The 26403-nt window shown below is 33.5% G+C and overlaps 1 protein-coding gene across 1 annotated transcript in view; it reads left to right on the forward strand.

Annotated features, from left to right (window-relative positions):
- Nucleotides 1–26403, forward strand: part of LOC140452394 (uncharacterized) — a 172624-nt gene that overhangs the window by 126588 nt on the left and 19633 nt on the right. Inside the window, exon 3 of the mRNA XM_072546617.1 lies at nt 11228–11456. Within this exon, the coding sequence (XP_072402718.1) occupies nt 11228–11456 (229 nt within the window). The remainder of the gene's footprint in view (nt 1–11227; nt 11457–26403) is intronic.

Here is a 26403-nt window from a genome sequence, read left to right on the forward strand (position 1 = left end):
TTTCGATCGCTTTATATAATCTTAAAGAAAAAAGATATTATTACTACTTATAGCATATATTCTATATCTTTATATCTTCTTTAATAAAAAAATAAAAATGAAAAAAATCTTTTGGAAGTGAGTTTGATATATAATTTAATCCTGCCGCTTGAAATTGATTTATCGCCAAACTTCCAGAGGGTTGTAGAAATTTTGCTCACGTCTACACTAAAGCCCAATATATGTTCTTTCTTGTATTATTTTTCAGTTGGAATATATTTTAGGCTTATGTAACGTTATTGCTAACAGAACAGTTTTATTAAATCGTACGCCGCTACACCGAATTACAAACTTTCCAGCATTTTTCATATTAAATCTGTACTATACGTGATTCTCTCATGTAGATTTCAAACAAAAAACGAAGGAGAAATTCTAGTAAGCAAGCACGTCCAAAGGGATACATGCACGAGAAAACTAAATAAAGGTTAAGGGAAGGCCAATATAGAAAAAACGTATTTTACAGTACATTGCATTTACTGTACACTATATTGTACAGTAGATTAAAATCATTAAACACATTAATCTGTTCGTAAAGCAACTACAGGTCAGCACAAAACTGCGAACAAAAATAAATCAGTTCCACCTCAGACAATTCGGACACATACTGCGAAACCAGAAATCCTACAAAAACTGATCGTCAATGGTAAAATCAATGTTAACCATGATCTCCTATACGCTAGGTACATCAAATCAGATGAATTATTGATCACATTCTACAATAAACGTTCCTAGCAGAGAGAGAGAAAGATAAAAATTCACGATCCCAACGATAAAGACATGATGTCGATATAGTCTTTCGAAAATCAACAAACAACAGACAAAGGAAGATATATTGTACATTATTTACGATTAAACAACGAAGAAGCTTCTTTAGTTAATGATTCTTCTTCTTCTTCATTCCAGGAATCAAGGCATTCATTCTGCTTATATGTTGCTGAGACTTTATTTTGTATTCTCATATTTTCTTAAAGTAGATATTCAGTTCTTGTCTTACGTCTTGTAATGCCTCCACTCTTCTGAGAAACCTCTTTTTGCTAGCGTGTTCTTCAATTTTGTGTGAACTGCTCGGTATGTCTATTTTGGAATCACCCTAGGTAATTAAAATGACTTACTTCTTCTTGTAATCTTGAGCACTAGATACAGTTTTTAAAAATCTCTTTGCAGGTCACTTTCAGAATTTTGGATTATTAGCTTATAAAAAAACTTATTTTTTTATTTTGAACGTTAATTGATCTTTTGTATAGTTTTATCCCACCCTCTTATGATGCTTGTTTAAATTCAAAACTTGGAATTAGTTTGTCCACTAGTTCACATTTAAGATGTAGAAGACTGAAAAAATATTGTGCGTTGATAGAATTTTCAATCAAGAACTCTCGCGAAGACTATCAATAGGAACTCAGAAGATCAATAAAATGAAAAAAGTTCCCCCAGGCCCCACTGATTATGGGGCCTAGGGGGACATTGAGCTTATGGATTTTTGGAAGGCCGTATATCGTTGGAATTCATGATGATTTTTCTCTGGGCAAAAGAGGTTTTTTGATGTCTAAAGGTAGAGTAGACTTATTTATGATGGATTTTGTTGTTTTTTTTAGATAAGTCGTGGGATCGTTTGGGACGCGTTTGTATTCTGTGAAATTGAGAAGTTTGAACATTTTGTCGAAATAATTGGAAGAGTTAAGAATGACGGTGGCATTACCTTTGTCAGCCAGAAGAATGACAATGTCAAGGTTTTTATAAAGTTCTTTGGGGGCACGTATTTCTGAAAGACTGATATTTGGCGGTGGGGGTTGCGAAAAACCAGTTGCTCTAAGAATTTTTTAAATGGATAAAGATTTAGAGTGATGTTTAATTTGAAAAGATTTTTTAATGACTTGATAGTCACTACACGATTTAATAAAAGCAAGGTCACAGAGAAGAGGGTATTTGCGTGTAAGAAGATTAGAAAATGATTTAGTAGGAATGAAAAATTCCTCCCTGTAGAGGCGAATAAAATGTTCGGATAAATTTCCGCGGTTAGGTAAATGACAATTACTAAGTTCTCGGCAAGAACCGCGTTGAGAATTTAGTATTCGACGTTTCAGCACCCACTTTCTTTCGGCACCCCTTTCAAAAACATTTCTATTTCACCCTCAGATTTACTAGTTAATTTTGACATTTTTTCTTCATTCGTCAACATTCCTATCGATGAAACTATTTCCATCTTGGACTGAAAACATCAAATCTCCCAATACACATTATCTCTTATAACACACTGCATGTCTAATACATACTTTTTATTCCAAAATCATTTCTATCGCCAAATCAAAGGTGCCCCAGTGGGATCCCCCTCTCTCTCCCGTAATAGCTGATATCCACATGGAACATTTCGAAACAAGACACATTAGATCTCTTCCTCTCCCACCTAAATGGAATACATCCCAGTATTCAATACACGATGGAAGTTGAGTCTAAAGCGTCTTTGCCATTCCTTGATGTTCTTATTCAGAAAAACCCACCTCACAGTTTTTCCTATTCCGTGTACCGAAAACCCACTTATACAAACCTCTCAATGCCCAGTCACATTATCAATCCGCCCAACTCCATTAACTTAGCGACAACAAACACAGATCATCCGAAATCAATTCAATAAGGCAAACACTCTTACAAAACGGCTACCACAAAACCCAAATCAATAGGGTCATTTAAAAATATCTAAACCTCATTCTATTCAAAAAAGAAACCTTGTCGCCTGATCAACCCAAAATAACCCTCTAAACATCAAAACCATCTTCACTACTCACTCCAAGTTGTACAATCTCGTCAGATCCGTAAAAGACCAAATCCCCAATGAAGGCCATGGTGTCTACGAGATATCTTGTTCCAGTTGCCCACGTACATACATAGGGTAGCAAACCGACGAATCCATAACCGTATTTATCAAACATTTGTCAAACATTCCGACACTACTTCATCGCTCCCATCCGCTCCTTAAAATCGAGAATAATTCGTGAAGTCATCAAAATTGAAAAACTAACAGCTTAAATACGCGAGATGAAGCTAAACAACTGCCGGCAATCTGCAGGTTTCCACGCATACCGTTCCCGCGCATACTGAGGGTATAAAAGCAGCTACACAGGGTAAGACCGGTCGTCCCTCGACACTGAGGAGTAGGCAGATTAAGACATCAAACTCGAATGGAACCGTATCCCTCTTGATAATAGCTCCAAAATAGGTGCCGAAACGTCGAGTATTAAATTCTCAATGCAGTTCTTTCCAAGAACTTTGTAATCTTCATTTACCTGAACGCTGAAATTTATCCGAACATAAACTTCTTTGTGTCTGAGTGCCCACCAGAAAACTTCTCAAGTTAATGTATCTTACGATTTCTTATTTAGAGTAGTCGATATTAATTTGCTCTTTATACAATACTAAAACCTCATAACTTTTGCGCCTATCATCTTAAAATGACACTACAGCCCTTCGTAAGCCCCTAGCCTGCCTCAAAACATTCTTTCATCCTTCCCTATCGAGTGTCTGTCTTATCCATCCCTTTACTTCAATCTTCCTTAAATCGTCCTGCACATTATCCAAATACCTGAGTTCAGGTCGCTCTCTTCTTCTTTTTCCGACCGGCCTATGTAGCATGAATATTTTAGAAGGAACACTCTCTTCCATCTGCATAGCGTGGCCAACTATCTTAGGCAGTTTATTTTGATGGTTTGCATCACCAAAAAGTCTTAGAGTTCGAAATTGTATCGCTTTCTCTATAGGCCCTGTCCGTTAGCTCCGCCATATATAGTCCTCAATACTTTTCTTTTAAATATTCGTAGTAACTCTTCATCTCGATTCGCTAGTGCCCATGTTTCCGATGCGTAAGTGAGCAGTGAGCGTATTATTGTTTTATAAAGTTTGCACTTTGTTGATCTTAGCATATTTACGCCTATAAAAACTTTATATTACTGTCGAAAATTCTCAAAACTTTGTCCACAAATCCACAAGGAACGTATAATTTTTTTTTGTTTTGATTTTTAAGAATATTCAACGCAAAAAAGTGCTTCTCAGTCCCGAGTGTAATTCTAACGTCAAACTGTGTTCCTTGCAGATTTCCCTTATGTATATGTCGGCGTTTGCTGTTTTCCTAAAGTATTCTTAAGAAAATCTTACGGGTGTGGCTCACTAGGTTAATTAATCGATATTCGGAGCAATTTCTGGCTCCGAATGTTTTTTACGGATTGCGATAAATTTATATTTTACACAATTTTAAAGAATCGCCCAGTAGTAAACTTTGCGCTTAATATTTTATGAAAAATATATCATCTTCAGTTATTATCTACCATATTTAATGGGAATATGCCACAATTTTAATCCAAATTGTGGTATATCCCCATTAAATTTGGTACGTAACAAAGAAATTATACAAAAAAAGAGATTCAGAATGATATTTAGTATTCTATTTCCCATATCTTAGAAAATTTCTTTCATTAAAATGTTTAATCCAGTGGCGTAAAAATATTGGGATAAATTTGACCCTTAAACTCATGGCACGCCACGGATTAAAGTTGTCAAAAGTTAGTTTGTTTTAAAATATATATATTATTTAGGTCAAATTGAAAAAATATATTTTATTATTTAAAATTAATGTGCTCGGCTACTAAAGCCACTCACAAAAGGATGATTAAGTCTCTCGTTATGCAGTCTGTGCACGTGGCCTGCTTATCTTAGTCGCTGTGATTTAATTTCTTGGACAATATCGGCGTCATTGTAGAGTGCTTTTAATTCGATATTGGTTTTGATTTTATACTGGTTTGTGGTGATGTCATGGTGAGGTCCGAAGTATATTTCGTTTAAAGCGTCTGAGCTTTTCTTCGTTTGCTTTGGTCATGGTCCACGTTTCGCATCCGTATGTTATTACAGATCTGACGATGGATTTATAGATTTTGATCTTTGAACTTCTTGTAAGATTTTTTGATTTTATGAGCTTATTCAGTGCGAATAGACAGCGGTTTGCAGATTGGATTCTGTCTTTTATTTCTTTAGTAACATCGTCGTCAGCTGTGATTCGGCCCCCAGATACTTAAAACGTTGTACTCTTTCGAAATTGAAGGTGTTGACCGTCACATTTTGTCCTATTCTGTCTCTTCGTGTCATTCTATTTATACACATATATTTCGTCTTCTTTTCATTAATCTTCATCCCTTCTTCACTTGTTGCTCCTTCCACCTTGTTGAAGATATCTTTCGTGGATAGGATGGAGTCGCCCTCGAGATCTATATCATCTGCATATGCGAGTAATAGCTTGGGACCTTGAACCGATAGCAATTCTGTTTTTATTTCGGCTGACCTCATGGCTTCCTCTAATACAAGGTTAAAAAGTAGTGGAAATAACGCATCACCATGTTTGAGGCCACTGTTGATTTCAAAGCTGCCAGACAGTTTATTATTTACACGTACTTTAGACATTCCACGCTCCATATAGACTCATCCGAATGAGTTTCTTTGGTATTGAGAACTCCGCCATGGCATTCCATACTTGGCTTCTTTCTACGCTATCATATGCCTGTCGAAAGTCTATGAAAAGATTGTGTTTGGGTCCGTTATACTCCCATTCCTTTTCTAGAAGTTGTCTCAGCATGCATAGTTGATCTATTGTTGATCTGTTTGCCCTAAAACCAGCTTGATATTCGCCTAGGACATTTTCAGCATAAGGGATTTGTCTACTAAAAATGATGTTTGACAGGGTTTTCCAATAGGAGGAGGGCTGAGAAGTTGGTGTCCCAATATTGTTGCCATTGGGTTCTTGTTCTTCTTTTAATATGAGATTTTAAGTTCTTACTAATTTGGATGTTAACAGCGGGATCAAAAGATCTCGAGGTAAGTTTTGCGTGGTGGTCTGCAAGTTTATTGCCTGTTATACCAATATGGGACGGTAACCAGATTAGAGTAACTGTTATATTTTGGGAAAAGATAAGTTGGTAATGGTGGTGAATCTTTTGGACTATAGGATGATCAATGAATATAGATTGAATTGAGGCTAGAAAGTCTGTGCATATAGCAACTTGCTTATTTGTTTATGAAATGCATTTGATAGCTTGAAGTAAACTGAATAATTCACCAGTATGAACGCTGAAAAGGGAGGAGATAACGGATGACGTGATAAGAATATGTGACGTTGTAACAGAACAGCCTACTCCCGTATCATTTTTTTACGCATCAGTGTATAGTACTATGTCGTATTTCTTTGTAAAGATAATTTCTTTAAAATTGTTTTTAATGAATTCCTTGTAAGTTGTAAACTTATCTTATTTTGTAAGTGACGTGTTACATTGAGGAATGACTATAGACCAAGGAGGATATGGAGATGGGAGAGGTAGGATTTTTTGTGATAGAGATATGCCATCAAGTAACTGTGCCAAAATTAGTGGGATGTGTTTTAATATTGGTAATTTAGAAAAAAATATTTAAAAGCATGTTTATTGTGGTAAATATATGTATTTATTTATACTACTGTTAACTTTTAACACTTGTATTATGTTAATTAAGCATTTTAAAGATGCATGTTGCAAATTGATCAATTAGCGAGAACTCAGTTGTAGAGATTACCAATTAAATCTATCAACACTCTGTAGAAGTTTCTAAACGAACCCATAAATACGACTGCAAAAAACATGCATCTATGCATCGTCACAACATGCATCTTTCGGTTATTTTTAAATGAATGTAAAATTAAAGCCCTAAAAGTTCAATTCCAAATGTCGCAGTAATGAATCAAGGTATGAAAAGCTAACAGGTGCGTTTAAACAGCTACTCAACTCTGGATCAATACCGACGACAAAAACAGCTGTTATAGATTTCTGAAATTCCAGCATTCGGGCAAAGATAACTGTTGGAGTTTCATTCACAAAATCAGGATAAACGCCATATTCACTTCATACGCACACGAAATACGTTCATCGATGTTTTGTTTTTATCTATATATTTTAAATATCAGTTCTGAATGAAATTTACTTGGACATATTGAATGTTTGTACTATTTTCAAGTTATAAACTATTTCTACATTTCTACATTTCTATATTTCTATAAAAAATATATACAAACTCATTATATAGTTTTTGTTATTTTAGTGCTTTTGCGATAAAAAATGTAGGTCGCTTTGAAATTGTGAGTTTGTATTTTATTGTCTGTATTAGGAGTGTAGGTGTGCAAGAAAAAAGCTTTCTATGATCAATTAGGAGATATATTTATGGATATTCCCAGTAAGAGATAAGGTTTGTTTAGTAGAATTATGGAAGTATAACAAATACCAGACGAATAATTGTAATAGCAGTATTTCAGTATACGAAAACAAAGGAGATGCATATACCCTAGTTAATGAAGAAAAAAAGTTAAAAAAATCTTTTGAAAAATACGTGAAGACGTACAGCTGATTTTGTAGGTACTATTTTTTAAGTCAATCTTAAAAAGTAAAAAAGATAGTTTTTTGACTATAAAAAGTTTGTTATACATTCTAAAGAAAAATGTTTTAAATAAAAAATAAATTAACTATACGGCTAAACGTTAGATTGGCTTTGGACCCACATTGGAATAACGGTGGACCAACAACGGACCCTAATTAAATAAGGAATGTCAGAGAAATAAAAGAAGAGAATGTCAAATAAGAGGAATAATAAAAAGATAATAAAAAATTACGAAAGGTGTCAAAAAATAGCTTACCCTTTATCAGGGGTGTGGAGACATACTTGGAGACATATTTTACCTGCTCAATGGAAAATGAAATAGGATAGCTAGAGTTGGCCTATTTATGCAACAATGCAAAGGTTGGCAGAGGCAAGGAATGAGATCGTGGGAAACTTCGGTCTAGGGGAGAGAAACGATAGAGGTGATAAACTTATGCTTCTACCAGGAATATAACCTGCTATTAAGTAATACACTCTTCAAGCTCCCCAAACGTCGACTTTGCACATGGAAATCCCCCGCTGACTCACCTGACAACATCATAAGGAATCAGATAGATTATATAGCAGTACCAACAAGATATAAAAATATGATAAAATCATCAAAAACGTACCCTGGTGCCGATTGTTCCTACGGACCACAATCTGTTGGTATGCAGAATGGTCATGAGAGAAAAACGGCTCGAGAAAAGATCTAATTTAAACACAATTGATATTAAGAAACTAACTAACCCAGAAACCGAAATAAAAGTACGAGAACAACTAGGAAAGAAAATAAACGACATTAACGAGAACACGTCGGACATAATAGAGAGATGGGATAAATCGAGGGAAGCAATCCAAAGCGTGACAGACAGAAGAAGAAAGAATGGATGTCTGATGAGATAATGGATATGATGGATGAAAGACGTAAATTCAAGAATAAAAATGCAGAAAAATACCAGCAGATCCACAAAATCATAAGAACGAAAATTCGAGAAGCAAAAGAAAAATGGTTTTTCAACGTTTTCTGGAATGCAGGGAAATAGAACAATACGAACGGAAATATGACAGTTACAATATGCACAAAAAAATAAAATCAATGACAAACAAGAGGAAATTCAATAAGTCACCCAACAGCATAAAAGATAGCGATGGTAATCTTATCTCGGAGCCATCAACGATCTTAGAAACATGGAAATCATACATAGAAAAATTATTTGCATCTGACAGGACTAATGATCACCTATATGGAGAAGGAGATACAGGTCCTTCAATCCTTAAATCGAAGATAGAAGATGCCATTGCAGCACTAAAAAACAATAAGTCAGCAGGTCCGGACAATGTACCCTGCGAAATATTAAAGATCCTATGTAAATCAGACAAACAGTTCCTTGATAATCTAGTTGTACTTTTTAACAACATATATAATATCGGTAAAATCCCGGAGAACTAGTCGAATACAGTCAACATTTATTACAATCCCGAAGACCAAATGCCCAGATCTGTGATGACTACCGGCTTATAAGCTTGATCAATCATGTCACTAAAGCGTTCACTAAGATCATTTATAGAAGAATATATGATAAATGTGAGTCAAATATCGATAGATCGCAGTTTGGTTTTCGGAAAACACTTGGAACTAGAGAAGCAGTTTTCGCTCTCCAGGTGCTTATACAGCGGTGTAGAGACGTTGATAAGGACGTGTATTTGTGCTTTGTGGATTTTAGAAAAGCATTTGACAATGTCAATCATGAACAATTGATGGATATTCTGCGAAAGACAGGTATTGACGACAAGGACATTCGAATTGTGGCAAACCTATACTGGGGTCAAACAGCAAGAGCAAAAATTGGCAACGAACTTACTGGAAGGGTGCAGATCAAAAGAGGTGTCCGTCAGGGGTGTATCTTATCCCCATTCCTATCCAATATTTATTCCGAGGAAATATTTAACAAATGTATGGAAAATGTAAATGAGGGCATAAAAATAAACGGCGAGTTAACGAACAATATAAGATATGCCGACGACACGGTGATCCTTGCCAGTACCATAGACGAATTATAACAGGTAATGGAAAGAGTTTATTCAGTTAGTGAGGAATACGGCCTGAGCCTCAACTTCAAGAAGACAAAGTGGATGCTGATAAGCAAAAAGCAACAACCTGCTCGACAATTACGGATAAGTAACATACTAATTGACCATGTAGAATCTTATGCGTACCTTGGCACCAACGTAAATGCAAAATGGGAACAGGCCAAAGAAATTAAGGCGAGAATAGAACGAGCTAAAGCAGCATTTAACAATATGAAAAAGCTCCTCATAAGCAAGGATTTGTCTCTTCCCCTAAAACTACTTCTAGTTAAATGCTACATCTTTCCGATCTTACTATATGGTATGGAAGCCTGGACGCTGACAGAGACGCTCACGAGAAAACTAGAAGTATTCGAAATGTGGGTGTACCGACCCATTCTTCGTATATCCTGGACCGAACATGTCACCAACATAGAGGTACTCCAAAGAATCGGAAAGGAGAAAGAAATCGTGAGCACAATCAAACAAAGAAAGCTTGAATATCTAGGCCACATATTGAGACACGATAAGTACCGTCTACTGCAATTGATTGTCCAGGGGAAAATAGACAGTAAGCGAGTGCTAGGCAGGAGAAGACACTTGTGGCTCCAAAATCTGCGGAAGTGGTTCCGGCTCACATCGGTCGAACTATTCAGAAGCGCCGCAAACAAGATTAGAATTACCATGTTGATAGCCAACGTTTGCAACGGACAAGGCACTTGAAGAAGAAGGATATTTATAAGAGTATAGTCAAATATTAAAAAACCCTTGACTTGTTGGGTGATCTAAATCAGACGGAACCATTAGGGTGATCTTTAACAGGATATTTTTGTTCTGGACTTTTAAAGAGACAAAAACTGGTTCAAACAAACCGGGGGCACTATATTTATAACCAAAAAAGTGTCTGGATTGGATTAAGAACAGTTTAGAAAAACAACCGCTCACACGGCAATAATTATTCAAACGTCGTGGTCGTTACTTGGAGTATTACGGTGGTAACTTTTTAAAGGGAACCTAACGGTTGTCTTATACAAAGAAAGAAACGCCAAATATTTAGGTTAATATTACTGTGGGTGGTTTATTACGGTATTTTCATTAGGAAGTATTTCGGCTCTAAATTATTTCATTAAAATTAAGTCATATATTAAAATTTAATATAATAACGAAACTTAGACAAGATGTAACGTCTTCCTGTCGTTCCAGGACGTCACAATTGTGTGGGTCTTATTAAAATGTGAAATATGAAGCAAAATTTTATATTAACTTGTTCGAACTGATATAATACGATTGTAGTGGATATCTATTACAGGTTTCATCACACGTGATTCATTTAGTCAATTCCCATTCCCTATTTAAAATTAGGTTTTGTGAAACTAAGAGGCAATAAGTGATACAGATATCTGTATCAATGGTTGATATATGTATCTTTCAAAGATACAGCAACAAAAATCGGCATTAAAAAATCTAGTGAATATTGACAAATATGAGAATGGACTGTTTTCAGTGACCCACTTTGTATTTTATACATCACACAGGATTTTACAAACAATTTGTGCATTTTCACCATGGAATTTTTTAAGAAATCTCTTAATAATAGGAATATTTAATATGGCTGTTATTTCCACTAGTTTTGTTTCTTATGTCCCACATTTTATACATTACATAATTTATATTTATTAATATTAATAGAGATATATTATTTCAGACAAAAAATTGGACGTTTTAGAACTCGGCCCATATACGGAACTCTCATTACCACTCCTCGAAGTAGTGACGAAAGATACAAAGCATTCCAAGAAGTTGCTAGACTGTACGGAATGCCGATATCATCTGAACCAAGACGAAAAATGACGACGACCTTCCGTTTACCTGGAGGAGGCAGAATTCGGACAGTCGGCATGTCACCCGTACAAGGAAGTTTTCAACATTTAAAGGTTGGTATATCATTTACGTCCATTTTGTATAATAATGCATCATGTACAAAATGAAGGCATAGCTGATATCGCTATTGTACACTGTATCATAATTATTCTCTTTGCCTCTGTCCTTATGCCAACTCGGCTTCCCTGATTAGATTGTTTCATAAGTCATAAGTTTCTATCTTGTGTCATACCAATATCAATCTCCTACCACATGTCCTACCTAGTTGTCTACTCCAAGTCTTCCTTGGTCTTCCTCTCCCACTCCTCCCAGGAACCCGCAGATAAGCAATTTTTCGTATAATGACCAAACAATCTTAACCTATGCTCCTTCATTCTGGCATCAATTGGTGCCACCACTGGTCTTTTTAATTGACCAAAATTATGTTCCGTACATCATAGCTGACCTTATGACTGTTTGATAGAATTTTTCATTCAGTTTTTTAGGAATTCTATCATATGCTTTCACAAGGTCAACGAATACCATGTGAGTGTTCGTTTCTTTATTCCTGCATTTTTTTTATCAACTGCCTTATAATAAAAATTGCATCTGTTGTTGGACTTTATTGGAATTTTTCTTTCACACAACACAAAATTCGCTTCCTTCCATCTCACCCATCCAACCTTAATTATTTTAAGGTTGGATGGGTGATCCAGTGATAAAATGGATGTTAGTCCAACCTTATTTTCCCATTACTCTGAAATACTGATTCTAGGTACTTAAAACTATTAAAAATACTTTACATTGGAGTATATATTTATTGAAACAATAAATTAAAAATCCAAAGTTACTATTGTTCAAATTGTTCAGAACGAACGTTTTCGGTCTTATCAAACCGTCTTCAGTGAACTCTAAAGTACTTGCTAAATAACCCCATTATCAAGCAGTGGATTTGTTTAAATTACGACGATGATGAGGTTATTTAGCAGGTACTTAAAAGTTCACTGACGATGGTCTTATGTTCGTTCTGAACAATTTGAACATGTGTAATCCATTTGGATTTTTAATTTAATGTTTCATTAAATATTTATTAATTAGACTAGAAGTTTTTACTTCATTGTAAAGTTTGTTAACTACTATGGTATACAGCCAACCCTAGGGAACTTTTCCACTTTAAGCTTAAAACAGTCATAAACAATCATCATAAATTTTAAAGTTCATGATGAGAGTCGCAAACAAATTTTGTTGAGAATTTCTTTATATTAATTTGATAACAGAAAATGAATAATAAATAAATTATATTAATTAGAATAAATCCCCCTATTACTCTGTAATATCGATTCTAGGTACTTAAAACTATTACTTTTCACAAGCATTTCTCCTTTCAAAGATCATTTTATTTGTAGTGACTTCATTTTTAAATGAAAATTCAAAATCCTACTAGGTTTTAAACCTTTTTACTTAAGAGCTTATCTCCACTGTTTCAGTTTTTGTTCTAAATCGCTTTCACTATTTTCTTCTAACCCTACAACCTCAGCATACATTAAGCTCCAGTGAATGTTACCCTGTAGTTTCGCTGTTATCTGATCCAACACTAATGAAAATAAATAGGGCATTTATTCTAAGCAGCGAGCCTTGGTGCAATCCTACTTTCACATGAAATTTATCAGTCTCTCCCACACTTATCCGAACACTAGTTGGTTAGTTGTTACTCCCTCATACATGTCTTTCAAAATATTCACATATCCACCAGGCACTCCCTTTTTATTGAATGTCCACCACAGAATATGCATTCTCAAGATCAATGAATACCATATAAGTGTTTGTTCCTTTATTAATGTATTTTTTCCATCAATTTCCATAATAAAAATTGTATCTGTTGTTGATCTGCCTTGCTTAAAACCAAACTGATTATCGGATATTTCGATTTCATCACGTATCTATCTATCAATGACTCTCTACCAATTTTTCATGGTATGAGAAAGTAGTTTTATTGTGCTTTAGTTTATACATTATTGTATATCTTCGTTGTTTTTGTAGACAGGTACTAATATATTGCTTCTCTATGCGTCTGGCATTTGTCTCACTTCCATAATTCTATTAAATAAACCTGTTAGTCACCTTGCTCCTGTCTCTCCTAATGGTATAGACACTTCCTCAGGAAGATCATTTGGTCTGACTGCTTTACCTTTATTTATTTTTTGAACTGATTGAACCACTTTCTCGTTTGTTATCTTGGTTACCATTGTTGTTACTCTCTCCGTTGACTAAACTGTCCAATTCTTCATTTAATAAACTACCAAAGTACTCGCCTCCATCTCCTTTTGGAAAAGCAAAAAAAATTGTACCGTATTTGCAATCAAGTTTTAAAATGATGAAAATGATTTTTTCTAAATTTTTTTAAATCTTTTCCTAGAATAACTTTATCTTTTGCTTATGCTACTTGTAAAATCATTCTAAGTTCATTTTTTTATTGTTATTGCAAAAAGAAGTTGTTTGAAACAAGCAAATTGAATATTTTTTAAACTAATTGGGCTAGACTTAAAAATGGTCTTGCACTTTCTTGAAAAGTAAGGGTTTATGTTTTTGTACTTAACTTTAGATATAATTCCAAGTTCTCATCGATAAGCCGATTTCTTAGTTGACTCTTGATAAAGTTCATGCTTGAAAATATATGTTCTCATGAGGATGTAGACCGAAATAAGGCAAAAACAGCAAACGGTAGTTTTTTCAGTTATTTATATTAGTCAGGAATACTATTTCAGGTGATAAAAATCAACATATCTTCTACTCAAGTAGGACGTATTGAAATTAGCTGATTAAATAATTAAAATAATAAACGAAAAATGATATATGTGATTGTGAATAAATTTAGCAATTAATTTAGCAATAATAACTTATAAGTTATTATCAATTCATAAAAAAGCTGACTTATCTTTATTGGAATGTGTTAATTGGCCTATAGCAAGGACAGCATCCATAGGTGGCCGGAGTCGTCATGCAAATGGGCTCGACGTTGTACCACCGCGGGAAGAACTCGTCATAGATGCGTAGTACGATCTTCTCAACTTCTGGTTAACTACTTCGTATTGCTCGGCCAACCGCAATATTCATTTGTGGATTAGGATAGGATTCTTTATTGCAAATAAGATTGAACATGAGATCCCCTTTTAGGATCTTATGATCTTCTTCAGGTTTGCTTTGAATGTTGTTGGATTAGCACATTACAAGGCAGAACAGCACCATCTTTGAGGCTGTTGAGATGGAGTCGCCAGTTGAATCAGAGGAGAAAGGTTTTGTCTGGATGGGATGTTCTTTCCAGCGTGTAATGTATGTGTTTTTTGAACTAAATATGACAAAGACCGAGTCTCTAGTTACTATTGTTCCTGCAAGCCGTTTTTACGTCTACAGCCAACTTTAGAACCAGTGTATTACACTAAAATTCTTATTTTTATTCTTAGTTATTGGATATTTGCTTTAACAGCCATGCTGTACTTCTCGGTCCTCTTGTCGTTTTTTATACCATGGGTTCTCTGTGTATGGACAAGACCCTCGTACGTAGGTTGTCGAGGGATAGTTAAGAAAAGCGTACCGTAATAAAATAAAACTGTCATCTTGAGCTTTTAACACAAGGTTTCAAGAAATTTGATCCTTTAAAAGATTTTTTCTGCTTTTGTGAATTAAGTACAAGTGATTTCTCACAACTTGACAACATAATATAAGTTAGCGAATTTGAACGTGGGAATTTAAAAATAAGAAAGTAGCTTTTAAACTAAATAAGTAATTACAATATGTACAACTAAATAGGTCATATATAATAAAATAAAAATATAACTAAAACTTAAATAAAACTAAAATATTTAAGTAGGTAAATGTTAAATATTTTTCCAAACATCTTCCTTCTTTAGATGTTTGAAAGTAAACCACTTCTGCTGTAAACTTTACATTTATTTTTCTAAAATTTGAATTTTGAGCTTCACAATTCTTTATTTTTTTAATCCACTGTATTTCAAAGCTATCCATATCAATATTAAAGTCCGACAAAATTATGTAACCGTAGCAGTCAGAGGTTTTTAACAAAAACAAAGGTTTCCAAAGTCTTTAAACATGCTGAGAAAAGCTTTATTTTATATTTAGAAAAACTTGTGTTTCCTTATTTTTCTAACTTACGATGAGGCAGATTTAAATAAAAATTAACATACACCATAAAATAAACGTTTTAAAATATTTAATCTTTAAAAATCATAGGGCTCGATAGCTCAGGCGGCAAACTGTCTAACTTCCACGCAGAAGGTAGGAGATCGATCCCCAGGCGCCGGCGAGAACATCTAGATGTTTGTAATATCTAAATTCCCCATGTTGACTCAGTTTCTTACATTATTACCTTGAGTAAAACGAGGGATAATAATAGATAGTTGAAGCATAGCACTTGCCTGTTACGTTCCTTGTACACCGTAGGCCCAAGCCATAGCAGATTACCCTGCTGTAATCTCAAAGCCGCGCTATTGGTATAAAGGAAGACTATGATTATTAAAATGTTTTCTCTCGATAACCAATTAATTAACCTTGTTAAGCAGCAAAAGATTGGTGATAGTAAAAAGGTTTAGCTACAATAGAGTTAATAATCTAAAGCACCAATTCTAATACTTTGCAAATTTCTTTAGGAAATATCTGCGCACATAGTACTTACTGTGCATAAAATGGTAAAAGAGTCTCGTGATTATTTTTTTTTAAATAGCTTCAAACCCATTTCATGAACCTATCATACTTTTTGCTCTGTCTCGTCTGTTGAAATCGGGACCATTTTTTCTAAAGGAGTTTGATGTTTTTCGAAGCACTCAATTACATTTGCTTTATCTACTTCACTCATTTCACGGAAGAACCGCAACCAAGTAATCAAACAGCCGCATTCGGCTTGTGTGCCGCGGTTTGCCGACTGCTGATATAGTCTATTATCGATCTGCATCCTTAAGCACCCTATGTGTATTTATAAATATCTCTATATCTAAATAATATGTTTTTAAAGTGATTTGTATAAATATACAGGGTGAGTCATGAGGAACTTTACATACTTCTACCATATGTAGAGTCCCTCAGGGAGCATATCATGTGGCCACTAAAAAAAGTCAACTCCTCTTCTTTATTAATTAACAGGGTGATTTGTGTAATTGACCATTTATTTCATTTTACTGTAGTGTTTAAACGGCTCATTTGATTTTTTTAATTTTTGCATCATACAGTACACTACTATCAAGCATTCGACTGGTATTAGCTAAACTAAAAAATTCCAGGACTGGCTTTGGAAAAATTAATTTAGGGATTCGTAATAAATATTACACCCTGTATAAATTTTTTTTAAAATGCAATAAGTGATTTTCAAACTTCATAAATAGCCAATGAAAACGACATATGCGACAATGTTGTCGCACTTTTATTAAATTTTTAGTGAACGATCAAATCTTACCAAAAATAGAACAACCATAATGAAGTATCAAATTATAAGGTATTAATTTAAACAAATGTTATAAATTTCAAACATTTTAATTAAAATGAGTTCCTACAACATAATCTAATACGTAGAAAATTAACATCTTTACTGTCACTTTGTCATATCTCTACGATAGAATCAATTGTTTTTCAATTTTAAATTTTTACTCATAGATCGTATTGGGGCATTATTTTCGATAAATAATAAATTAAATTGATTAAAAAGTCAAACCTCTTGTATGTGTTAGTTTTTGTTGATTGTAAATGATTAAAATTTTATGTCAAATAATAATACATTGCATCAACTGTACTAAATAAAAATAAATCTAAAAAAGTTTAAAATGAAGGTTGGCGTTGACCGTTTGACGTTTCTTGATATTTTATACCCATTGTCATTATTGTCATTATCAATTGTTATTTATGTGTACAAGAATACATATTTCTTCTATCATATCTACGTTAAGTACATTGTGTTAGTTTTGGTAGAGCTTTTGTTACTTTCGTTCAAAATGCCACATCAGTTTTCGACCACAGAATATGCAGACATAATATTTGTTTATGGATTCTGTAATGGGAATGGTAGGGCTGCTAGTAGAGAATATCGCAGGAGATTTCCTAATCGTCGAACTCCCAGTCATCCAAAAATTGGGTCAGTTTTTAATTATTTGCGAGAAAATGGCACTTTTCCTAGTGGAACAACAGAGCGACATGTAGATGAAGCGCAGGAAGATGACATTATGGACGCCGTTACTATGAACCCTACAATAAGCACTAGACAAGTAAGTCGAGAACTCAATGTTACTCAATCAAAAGTAAGTAGAGTCTTACAAAAAAATAATCTATACCCATATCACATTCAAATGGTTCAGCGACTACATGCTGGAGATGAGATCGATAGGTTGGAATTTTGTAGATGGATTAACAATAATCGACCAACGCTATACAGGACACTATTTACAGATGAAGCCCAATTTACCAGAGACGGGATAAATAATTCACGAAATTCACATGTGTGGGCAGAAGAAAATCCCCATGCTATTCGAGAACGTCGTTCTCAGTTAAGGTTTTCGGTTAACGTGTGGATTGGTGTCATAAATAACCAATTAGTAGGTCCTCACTTTTTTGATGATCCTTTAACAGAGCAGGTCTATTTGAACTTTCTACAAAATATTTTGCCGAATTTGCTTGCCAACGCGAACGTTGCTATCCGAGGGATGTATTTTCAGCATGATGGGGCACCCCCACACTTTTTACTGGCAGTGAGACATCTTAATAATGTTTATGGCAACAGGTGGATAGGACGTGCAGGTCCTATTTCGTGGCCTTCAAGATCCCCTGATTTCAATCCCGTTGATTACCATATTTGGGGACGATTGAAGCAACTAGTTTACGCAGTGAATATTAATAACCGACAACAATTAATTGATAGAATTATACATTGTTGTAATACTATTAGAAACGATCCCCAGAGTATCCATAATTCAATACGACAATTAACAATTCGGCAACAAAAATGTGTACAGGCTGCAGGGTTCCATTTCGAAAATCTATTTTGAATTATTTTTATTTTGTTACCATTATTGTATCTTTTCCAGTTCTAATTTATGGGTTTATCATAACTATGTTCATATTTTTAGTTTTTTTTTAAATTGTTCTTCGTTATTGTTAGTAGTTACTGTTTTTTGTTTTGCAGTGACTCAGTTTATCATTTCAATTAAAATGTTTGAAATTTATAACATTTGTTTAAATTAATTACCTTATAATTTGATACTTCATTATGGTTGTTCTATTTTTGGTAAGATTTGATCGTTCACTAAAAATTTAATAAAAGTGCGACAGCATTGTCGCATATGTCGTTTTCATTGGCTATTTATGTAGTTTGAAAAACACTTATTGCATTTTAAAAAAAATTTATACAGGGTGTAATATTTAATACGAATCTCTAAATTAATTTTTCCAAAGCCAGTCCTGGAATTTTTTAGTTTAGCTTATACCAGTCGAATGCTTGATAGTAGTGTAGTGTATCATGCAAAAATTTAAAAAATCAAATGAGCCGTATAAACACTACAGTAAAATGAAACAAATGGTCAATTACACAAATCACCCTGTTAATTAATAAAGAAGAGGAGTTGACATTTTTTAGTGGCCACATGATATGCTCCCTAAGGGACTCTACATATGGTAGAAGTATGTAAAGTTCCTCATGACTCACCCTGTATTGTTTCGTTCTTTTTAACTTTCTTTCTAAAATAATCGAGATGATATATGTAGTAGCAGCTGTTATTGTTATGAAAATAAACTTTAAAACTCGTTGTATATAATATATATATATATATATATATATATATATATATATATATATATATTGTTTGTATAAACAACCTAAATGTAAATAAAGAAAAGACACAGATAATGAAAATAACAAGGAAAAAGACACGTATGACGAAATCGAAGTGGTAATAGATCAACAAAAAATAAAGCAAACAAACATATACAAATATCTATGTTAGTAGCACTAACACAGCAAGCATCCAGGACGATCTAAACAAGAGACGAGGACGAGAGTACAGGAAACATATTCCAGGCTGTAAATAGAGGTTTCCTCAACAGCAAAGAAATATCAAGGAAAACGAAGATGACAATATATGAAATAGTATATAGGCCAACGCTGACATAAAGAGCAAAAAACTGGATCTTAAACAGAAGGCATCAGAGGAGGATACAAACAGCAGAGTTGAAATACCTCAAAAGAACGATAGTGTCAAGAGGGACAGACAGACTCAAAAATGAAGAAATAAGAAACAGATTTAAAATTAAACCATTACTTGACACAATAAAGGAAAAAAATTAGCACGTTTCGGCCATATAACACGAATGGACAATAACAGACAAGTGAAAAGATTGTGGGAAGCTAAACTAATAGGGAAAACCAGAAGAGGCTGACCAATAAAACAGACAAACAGTGGCATAACAGATATATTGCAAAATAAGGGCAAATCTTGGCAAAAACCAACACAAATGACGCATTTATGATTATTAGCATTTTTGACTCTTTAGTATGTTGCCAAAAATTAAGAAATACACTATAATTGCGAGAATCGATACCTGCAGGTATGTGATTTACCGGAACATTTCAGCAAACGATTTTATTATAAGGTGTTTGACGATAGGCAACACGTAATTTAATTATTAGGACCACAGTTAATAGTATTCACCTTAAACAAAGTAAAATATCATCTGATAGACCACGTTGATTTTGTTCGAATTATTATGCAGTCGAATTATTTCTTTTCCAATATAGAGATATTTTTCTATAGGTTTTAAATTTGCGATGTACAAATAATAGCTCTCAACAGATTTCATAAATCCGCCCGTCAATAGAAATCTTCTTTTATATTTTTATCGTAATATGGAGCAGAGTAAAATAGTATACTAAATTGAAAGACTTTTATAAATAAGCTCTCTGTACCGTTCTCATTCGAAATGCAAAGAGAGAAATGCGGAAAATATTTGCGCGGCGTTTCAAAGAGAAAATAAATGTAAATTTTAAACGAACGCAGAATTAACGATGTCAATATTTTATTGTTAAGTGCTCTGGTTGATAAATACTCCTTGGGCGTCCTCGTAACAATATGAATTTTTCCGATCAGTTTCGTTTTCTCGATTTCTCTTTAAAATATTGTACGGCACAAAGGTTTTCGGATATTTATTGATACTTATATTATATATAATTTACATATTCTTTGAATACATCTATAACTGGGGTGAAATTTATACGATCCCTTAGTTGACATTATATTTTTTTTTCTGGGATCTTTAAATATGACATCCTTAACAGTACTATGGTCGACAATGGTCTATCAATTCAGACAAAATACATTTAACGCGGTCATTTTTGAAATAAAATTTCGTTATTGTCCCTAAATTAACGGAGAGATCACCGAGCAAAAAGAACCCACAAAACGAGGATATGCATAAAATAATGCGTGAACTTTTGGCTAAAAATGACGATATGATGGCCGAAATTAAAAAACTGCATAAAAAACACATCCAGAGACACTGGATTGTATTAGAGAATTGAAACAAAAAAATTTAGAAGAAGAGAAGGGACTTGATGATGCAAATAAGAGAATCGAACAGCTGGATAAAGACAAAAAAAGAGAAATAAAAGGCTTAGATTTGAAAACTAATGATGAAGGAGATACTAATGATAAAATGAAACAATTTATGGAAAAAAAAATCTTCACTTCAACATTAAATTGAAAGAAGGTAACAAAATAGGCGACAAAATGCTCCTCGCTGAAATGAAAAACATGTCGGACAAAGTAAGTGTAAAGCAAAAGCAAACTCAAAAATACAGAGCGTATACATATATATATATATATATATATATATATATATATATATATATATATATATATATATATAAATATATATATATATATATATATATATATATATATATATATATATATATATATATATATATATGTATATATATATATAGAAAAGAAATTTAATCTTTGCAGATAAGTTAAATAGTAAACTCTTAAATATTGGGGAAATCTGCAAGAAAGACTCTAATGAGTATCAATTGTTTCGCCGAACGTTTCCAATCCTCTCTTGCAGCAATTCCTACATCGGCTAAACATCTCAATTATTGAAATCACGTATTACACTACACAAAAGTGATTCTCGACTTCACCCTGACCGCTGTGCATTAGCCAAACATGTCCATTCCACTGGTCATCTCATGGACTATACTAACACTACAATTCTCCACCGTGAGAACAATAAATCTAAAAGAGAGTTCATTGAAATGTCTTATATTTTCCTTAACTATTTCTCCATCAATGTTAAGAGAGAGAATCTAAGCGATATATACCACTTCTTACTTAAATCAGATACCAAGAACAATACAACATCACAAATAACTAACTTGACTGATATATCCATTAACAACTAACCTACTTTAATAATTAATTTTCATTAACTAAAAAAGATAACATTCCCTTGCTTTTCTTAGATGCATCTCAATAAGATATTATTATAATAATACATGAACAATATAATATAAGTAAAAAAGAAAATCAAAAATAATATTTCCCTATACTGGGATTTAACTTCATTCGGTTTTATCAATGAACCTTAACGACAAAGATTCAAAAGAACTACTTGAATTGTCAGCACATGCGTTCTGGTAAAACAGAACCTCACAATCCCAAAAGGGATTAAAAATAGATGGAGTATATCTTAACCATTTAATAATGGTGAAAATAAATTCCTAAATGGAATTTATTTTCACGTTAAGTTTTCATTACGAATGTTTGCGAAATCTTAAGTTCCCTGGATATTTATCTAGTACTTAAATATGGATCATCTTGTAACAGGACACAAATATCTGAAGATTTGTTTTAAGTAGATGCAGTTTTTCTGCGCTTTATTTGGATAAATCTTTTACTGAATTAGTTTCATTAAACTTTTTTACTAAATTACTGACAGTAGATCTTGTTATGGGATTTCGGTTAGGAACTTCTTCATCTTTAGGCTTTATTCGTCCACTGCTGGATATAGGCCTCTTCTATTTGCTTTCATTGATTTCTAGTCTTGGCAATTCTCATCCACTGCTTGCCCACGACTTGTTTGATATCATCTGCCCACCTCTTCTGTGGTCTGCCTACTCCTCGCCTGTTCTCTCTTGGTCTCCAGTTTGTTAATCTCTGTGTCCATTTTTCGGGATTATCTTGGGATTTCCACTTGAGCCTTGCTATACGTTCTGCGACATCAGTAATCTTTGTTCTTTCACGAATGTCGATATTTCGAATCCTGTCTCTCAAACTAATCCCTAGCATGGCCCTCTCCATCGCTCTTTGGGTTGTACTGAACTGCTCTAAGGTTTTCTTTGTAAAGACCATGATCTCCAGTCCATATGTAGTTACAGGCAAGATACATTTGTCATAAACTCTACGTTTTAGACACATTGGAATATCTTTATTCGTCAAGATAAAGCTTAACTTGCTGAAAGCTACCCAAGACAATTATTGTGTGCGTCTTTTTATTTCGGCTATTTGGTTTTCTTCGCCGATTTTAATGGTATGTCCAAGATATATATAGTGATCTATATTTTTAAGACTGACGTTGTCAATAACAATATTAGTTTGTAAATTACTCATTATTTTTGTTTTCTGAAGGTTTATTTTAAGACCTATTTTATTTGACTGTTGATTTAATTCCTTGAGCATTTGATCCAGTTCCTTGATATCTGTACTTAATAATACTATGTCGTCCGCAAACCTCAAATGACTCAAACGTACACCATCAATGTTTAGACCTTTTTGCTCCCAGTCGAGCTGTTTGAATACATTTTCCAATGCTTAGGTAAAAAGCTTTGGTGAAATAGTATCACCTTGTCTTTATTGATTTTGATGTGGAATGTGACCGGTTCATAAATGTTTTTAATAAGTGTAGTGTATGTAGTGTAGTGTAATGCCATATGTAGAGGTACGTTGTATTCTGTGGTTTTTTCTACCAGTGTTCTGATGGTTTGTAAGTGATCGTTAGTACCAAACTCTTTTCTAAATCCCACCTGTTCAACCGGATGATAGAAATCAATTTTTTGTGTTATGCGGTTGGTTAATATTTTTATTAGCAAGTTGTATAAGTGTGACAACAAACTTATAGGTCTATAGTTTTCAATATTAGTAATGTCTGGTTTTTTGTGTAAAAGTATTATTTCGGCGTTTTCCCGGAAAACGCCGCTTCAAGTCAATAATAGGTTTATCAGCAGCTGCTTCTCGTTGAGCGAATTTTAACACTGAGTATATTATTTCACGAGCTAGACCAAACTTATCAAAACACCTAAAAAATGTACTATCAGAATCGTCTGGGAAGCTCTAAAATGTTGCAAGAGAAACTTGGTCCATAATAAACGATCTTCGAAATAAAACTAATACAGCTCAAACATTTTCTGTTCCAAACCCTGAAAATCTAAATGAATACTTCGTTAATGTGAGTAAAAATATAATATTAACTAGTTAACCACGACAAGATCCTATTTCCTATCTCCCCAATTCAAAAAAGGTCTCGAATTCATTCTTTATAAGACCAGTTCATAAATCTGAACTAATCCAAACATTCAGTAGTATCAAAACCAAATCTTCCTGTAATACTAATGGACTATCCATAAAAATTGTCTTAAATCTCCCAAAAAATGTGTTGGAAGTCCTGGTCTCACTAATTAACGATTCCTTTAAAAAAGGTATGTTTCCAGAGTGCCTAAAGACAGCCATTATTATTCCTCTTCATAAGGGTGGTATAATTAGTAAATTCTAATGTCCGCACCTATAGACCTATTGCCTTACTACCGGTCCTATCCAAAATTTTTGACAGACTTATAAAATCTCGACTTACATCCTTTCTCGTTAAAAACAACATTGTCACACAAAGTCAGTTCGGCTTTTTATCTAATAAATGTACCAGTGATGCTATGTACAACATGTGCTTTCTGTACAACATGAGGTCTATCAAGCACTAAACAATAATCTTTATACTGCCACTGTTTTTTGTGACTATGCCAAAGCTTTTGATTGTGTAAATCACGACATTTTGATAAAAAAAAACTAAATTCCTACGAAATTCGAGGTATTTCTTTGAATTGGTTCCAATCTTACTTGAGGAATAGGAAACAACTAGTTAGAGCAAATGATACTCACTCTAGTCACAAAAGCATTGTATGTGGAGTACCACAATGTTCAGTACTGGGTCCTCTACTTTTCCTTATCTTTATAAATGACATCACTAACTTAAAAATCAATGCAAAAATTTTTCTTTTTGCTGATGATACCAGTATTATCTGGAGGAACTGTAATATTGCAGCTCTTCATGCAATTATAACTTCTGATTTACTTAAAATAAACACCTGGTCCGACTCTAATTTACTGTCTTTTAACGTAGATAAGACAGTAGCATTATTCTATAAAGGAGCTCTTCAACCCTTGCTTCTTAATAACAGCCAGATCACTATCGTTAATTCTGTACAATTTCTTGGTATTTTTATAGACAGCAACCTTAAATGGTCCCTTCATATCGATTTGTTAAGTAAAAAACTAGCTTCAACCTCCTACGGAATAAGGTCTGTTTCGAAGGAAATCAATTTAGCATCTTCCAAAATAACATATTTTTTTTTGTTCGAGTCTCATCTTCGATATAACCTTCCTTTTTGGGGTTCTAGTACAGCTGCACAATCTGATGTTATTTTTAAATTACAAAAAAGAGCGGTACGGTATCTTTTTCACCTCAGTAGAATAACACATTGCAGAAGCTTCTTTAAAAATCACGAGATTTTAACTTGTCCCTCTTTATATATTCTAGAAACTGTTTGCTTAATTCCTAAAAACCTATATATTTTTCTAGCAAGACCTAATCATGACAACTCCACCAGAAATTGAAGCTTTGATGTGTATTTACCGAGCCCGTCCACTGAGTTAGTAAAGAAATCTATATGATATTCGGCAAAAAAATTATACAACCATCTCCCTTTGCAACTTAAATCTACAACTTCTTTCGTTAAGTTCCGTAAATTGACAAAAGCCTATCTATCTGAAAAACCATATTATTCAGTGGAAGAATTTCTTAACGGATAACTAAGAAATTACAGTACGTTTAGGTACAAGCAACGAAAGTATATATATATATATATATATATATATATATATATATATATATGGGTATCATATGCAGCAACTTAAACTTATTCGTAAACTAGTTCGTAAGGTTTTATTATGCAATTTGCAGTTTAGTTAAATTTTGCAGTGGATTGTATTATTTTATTATCTTTTATTTTATGATATTGACAATTTATGTAATTTTAGTAAATTTTAATTGTTATTGTTATTATTTTTTTGACTTTTTGTAAGCTTTGTCCATAAAATTGTACAATTTTCAGTGACAATAAAGCATATTTCTATTATATTCTTAATTCTTCCTTGCATAACTAATTGAAATACGTAATATCTTTCGTCACGTTAACATGTCCCGAGTACTGCAGCTATCTGGTTTTAATGGTTTCTGTTATGTCCGTACCCTTATGTTTTCTTCTCATGACTTTACGGTTTGTTACTGATCAATCTATGAAGTAAGGCTTGGACTATGTAAAATATTAAAAAATATTTGCAGTTCAATCTATATAATCGACACTGGATATAGAATACTCAAGGTTTTAGCTATGTCTCTTTTGTTTATAGAAACACAATGAAGTCTTTGGTTATTGAGTTCTTCTAATGATAAATGAAGGGATCAAAACTCCATTATATGGGTTTCTTAAGATTATGAAATACGAATTTTTTAAATTGTCTTTTAGTTTTCCCGAGATAACAACAAAATACCCTTGTCTCGATAAGTTTTGCGTAAGTTTTGTGATCCCAGTAAAGGGTTTCCTGCCCTATCATATAACCTATTGTTCCTTTTGAACCGGGAAAATGGAGATTGCGCAAGAGACAGAAACCGCAATTCCATAGAAATCAAATATTAAGCCGG

This window comes from Diabrotica undecimpunctata, chromosome 10 (genome assembly GCF_040954645.1).
Source record: "Diabrotica undecimpunctata isolate CICGRU chromosome 10, icDiaUnde3, whole genome shotgun sequence".
Lineage (NCBI taxonomy): Eukaryota > Metazoa > Arthropoda > Insecta > Coleoptera > Chrysomelidae > Diabrotica > Diabrotica undecimpunctata.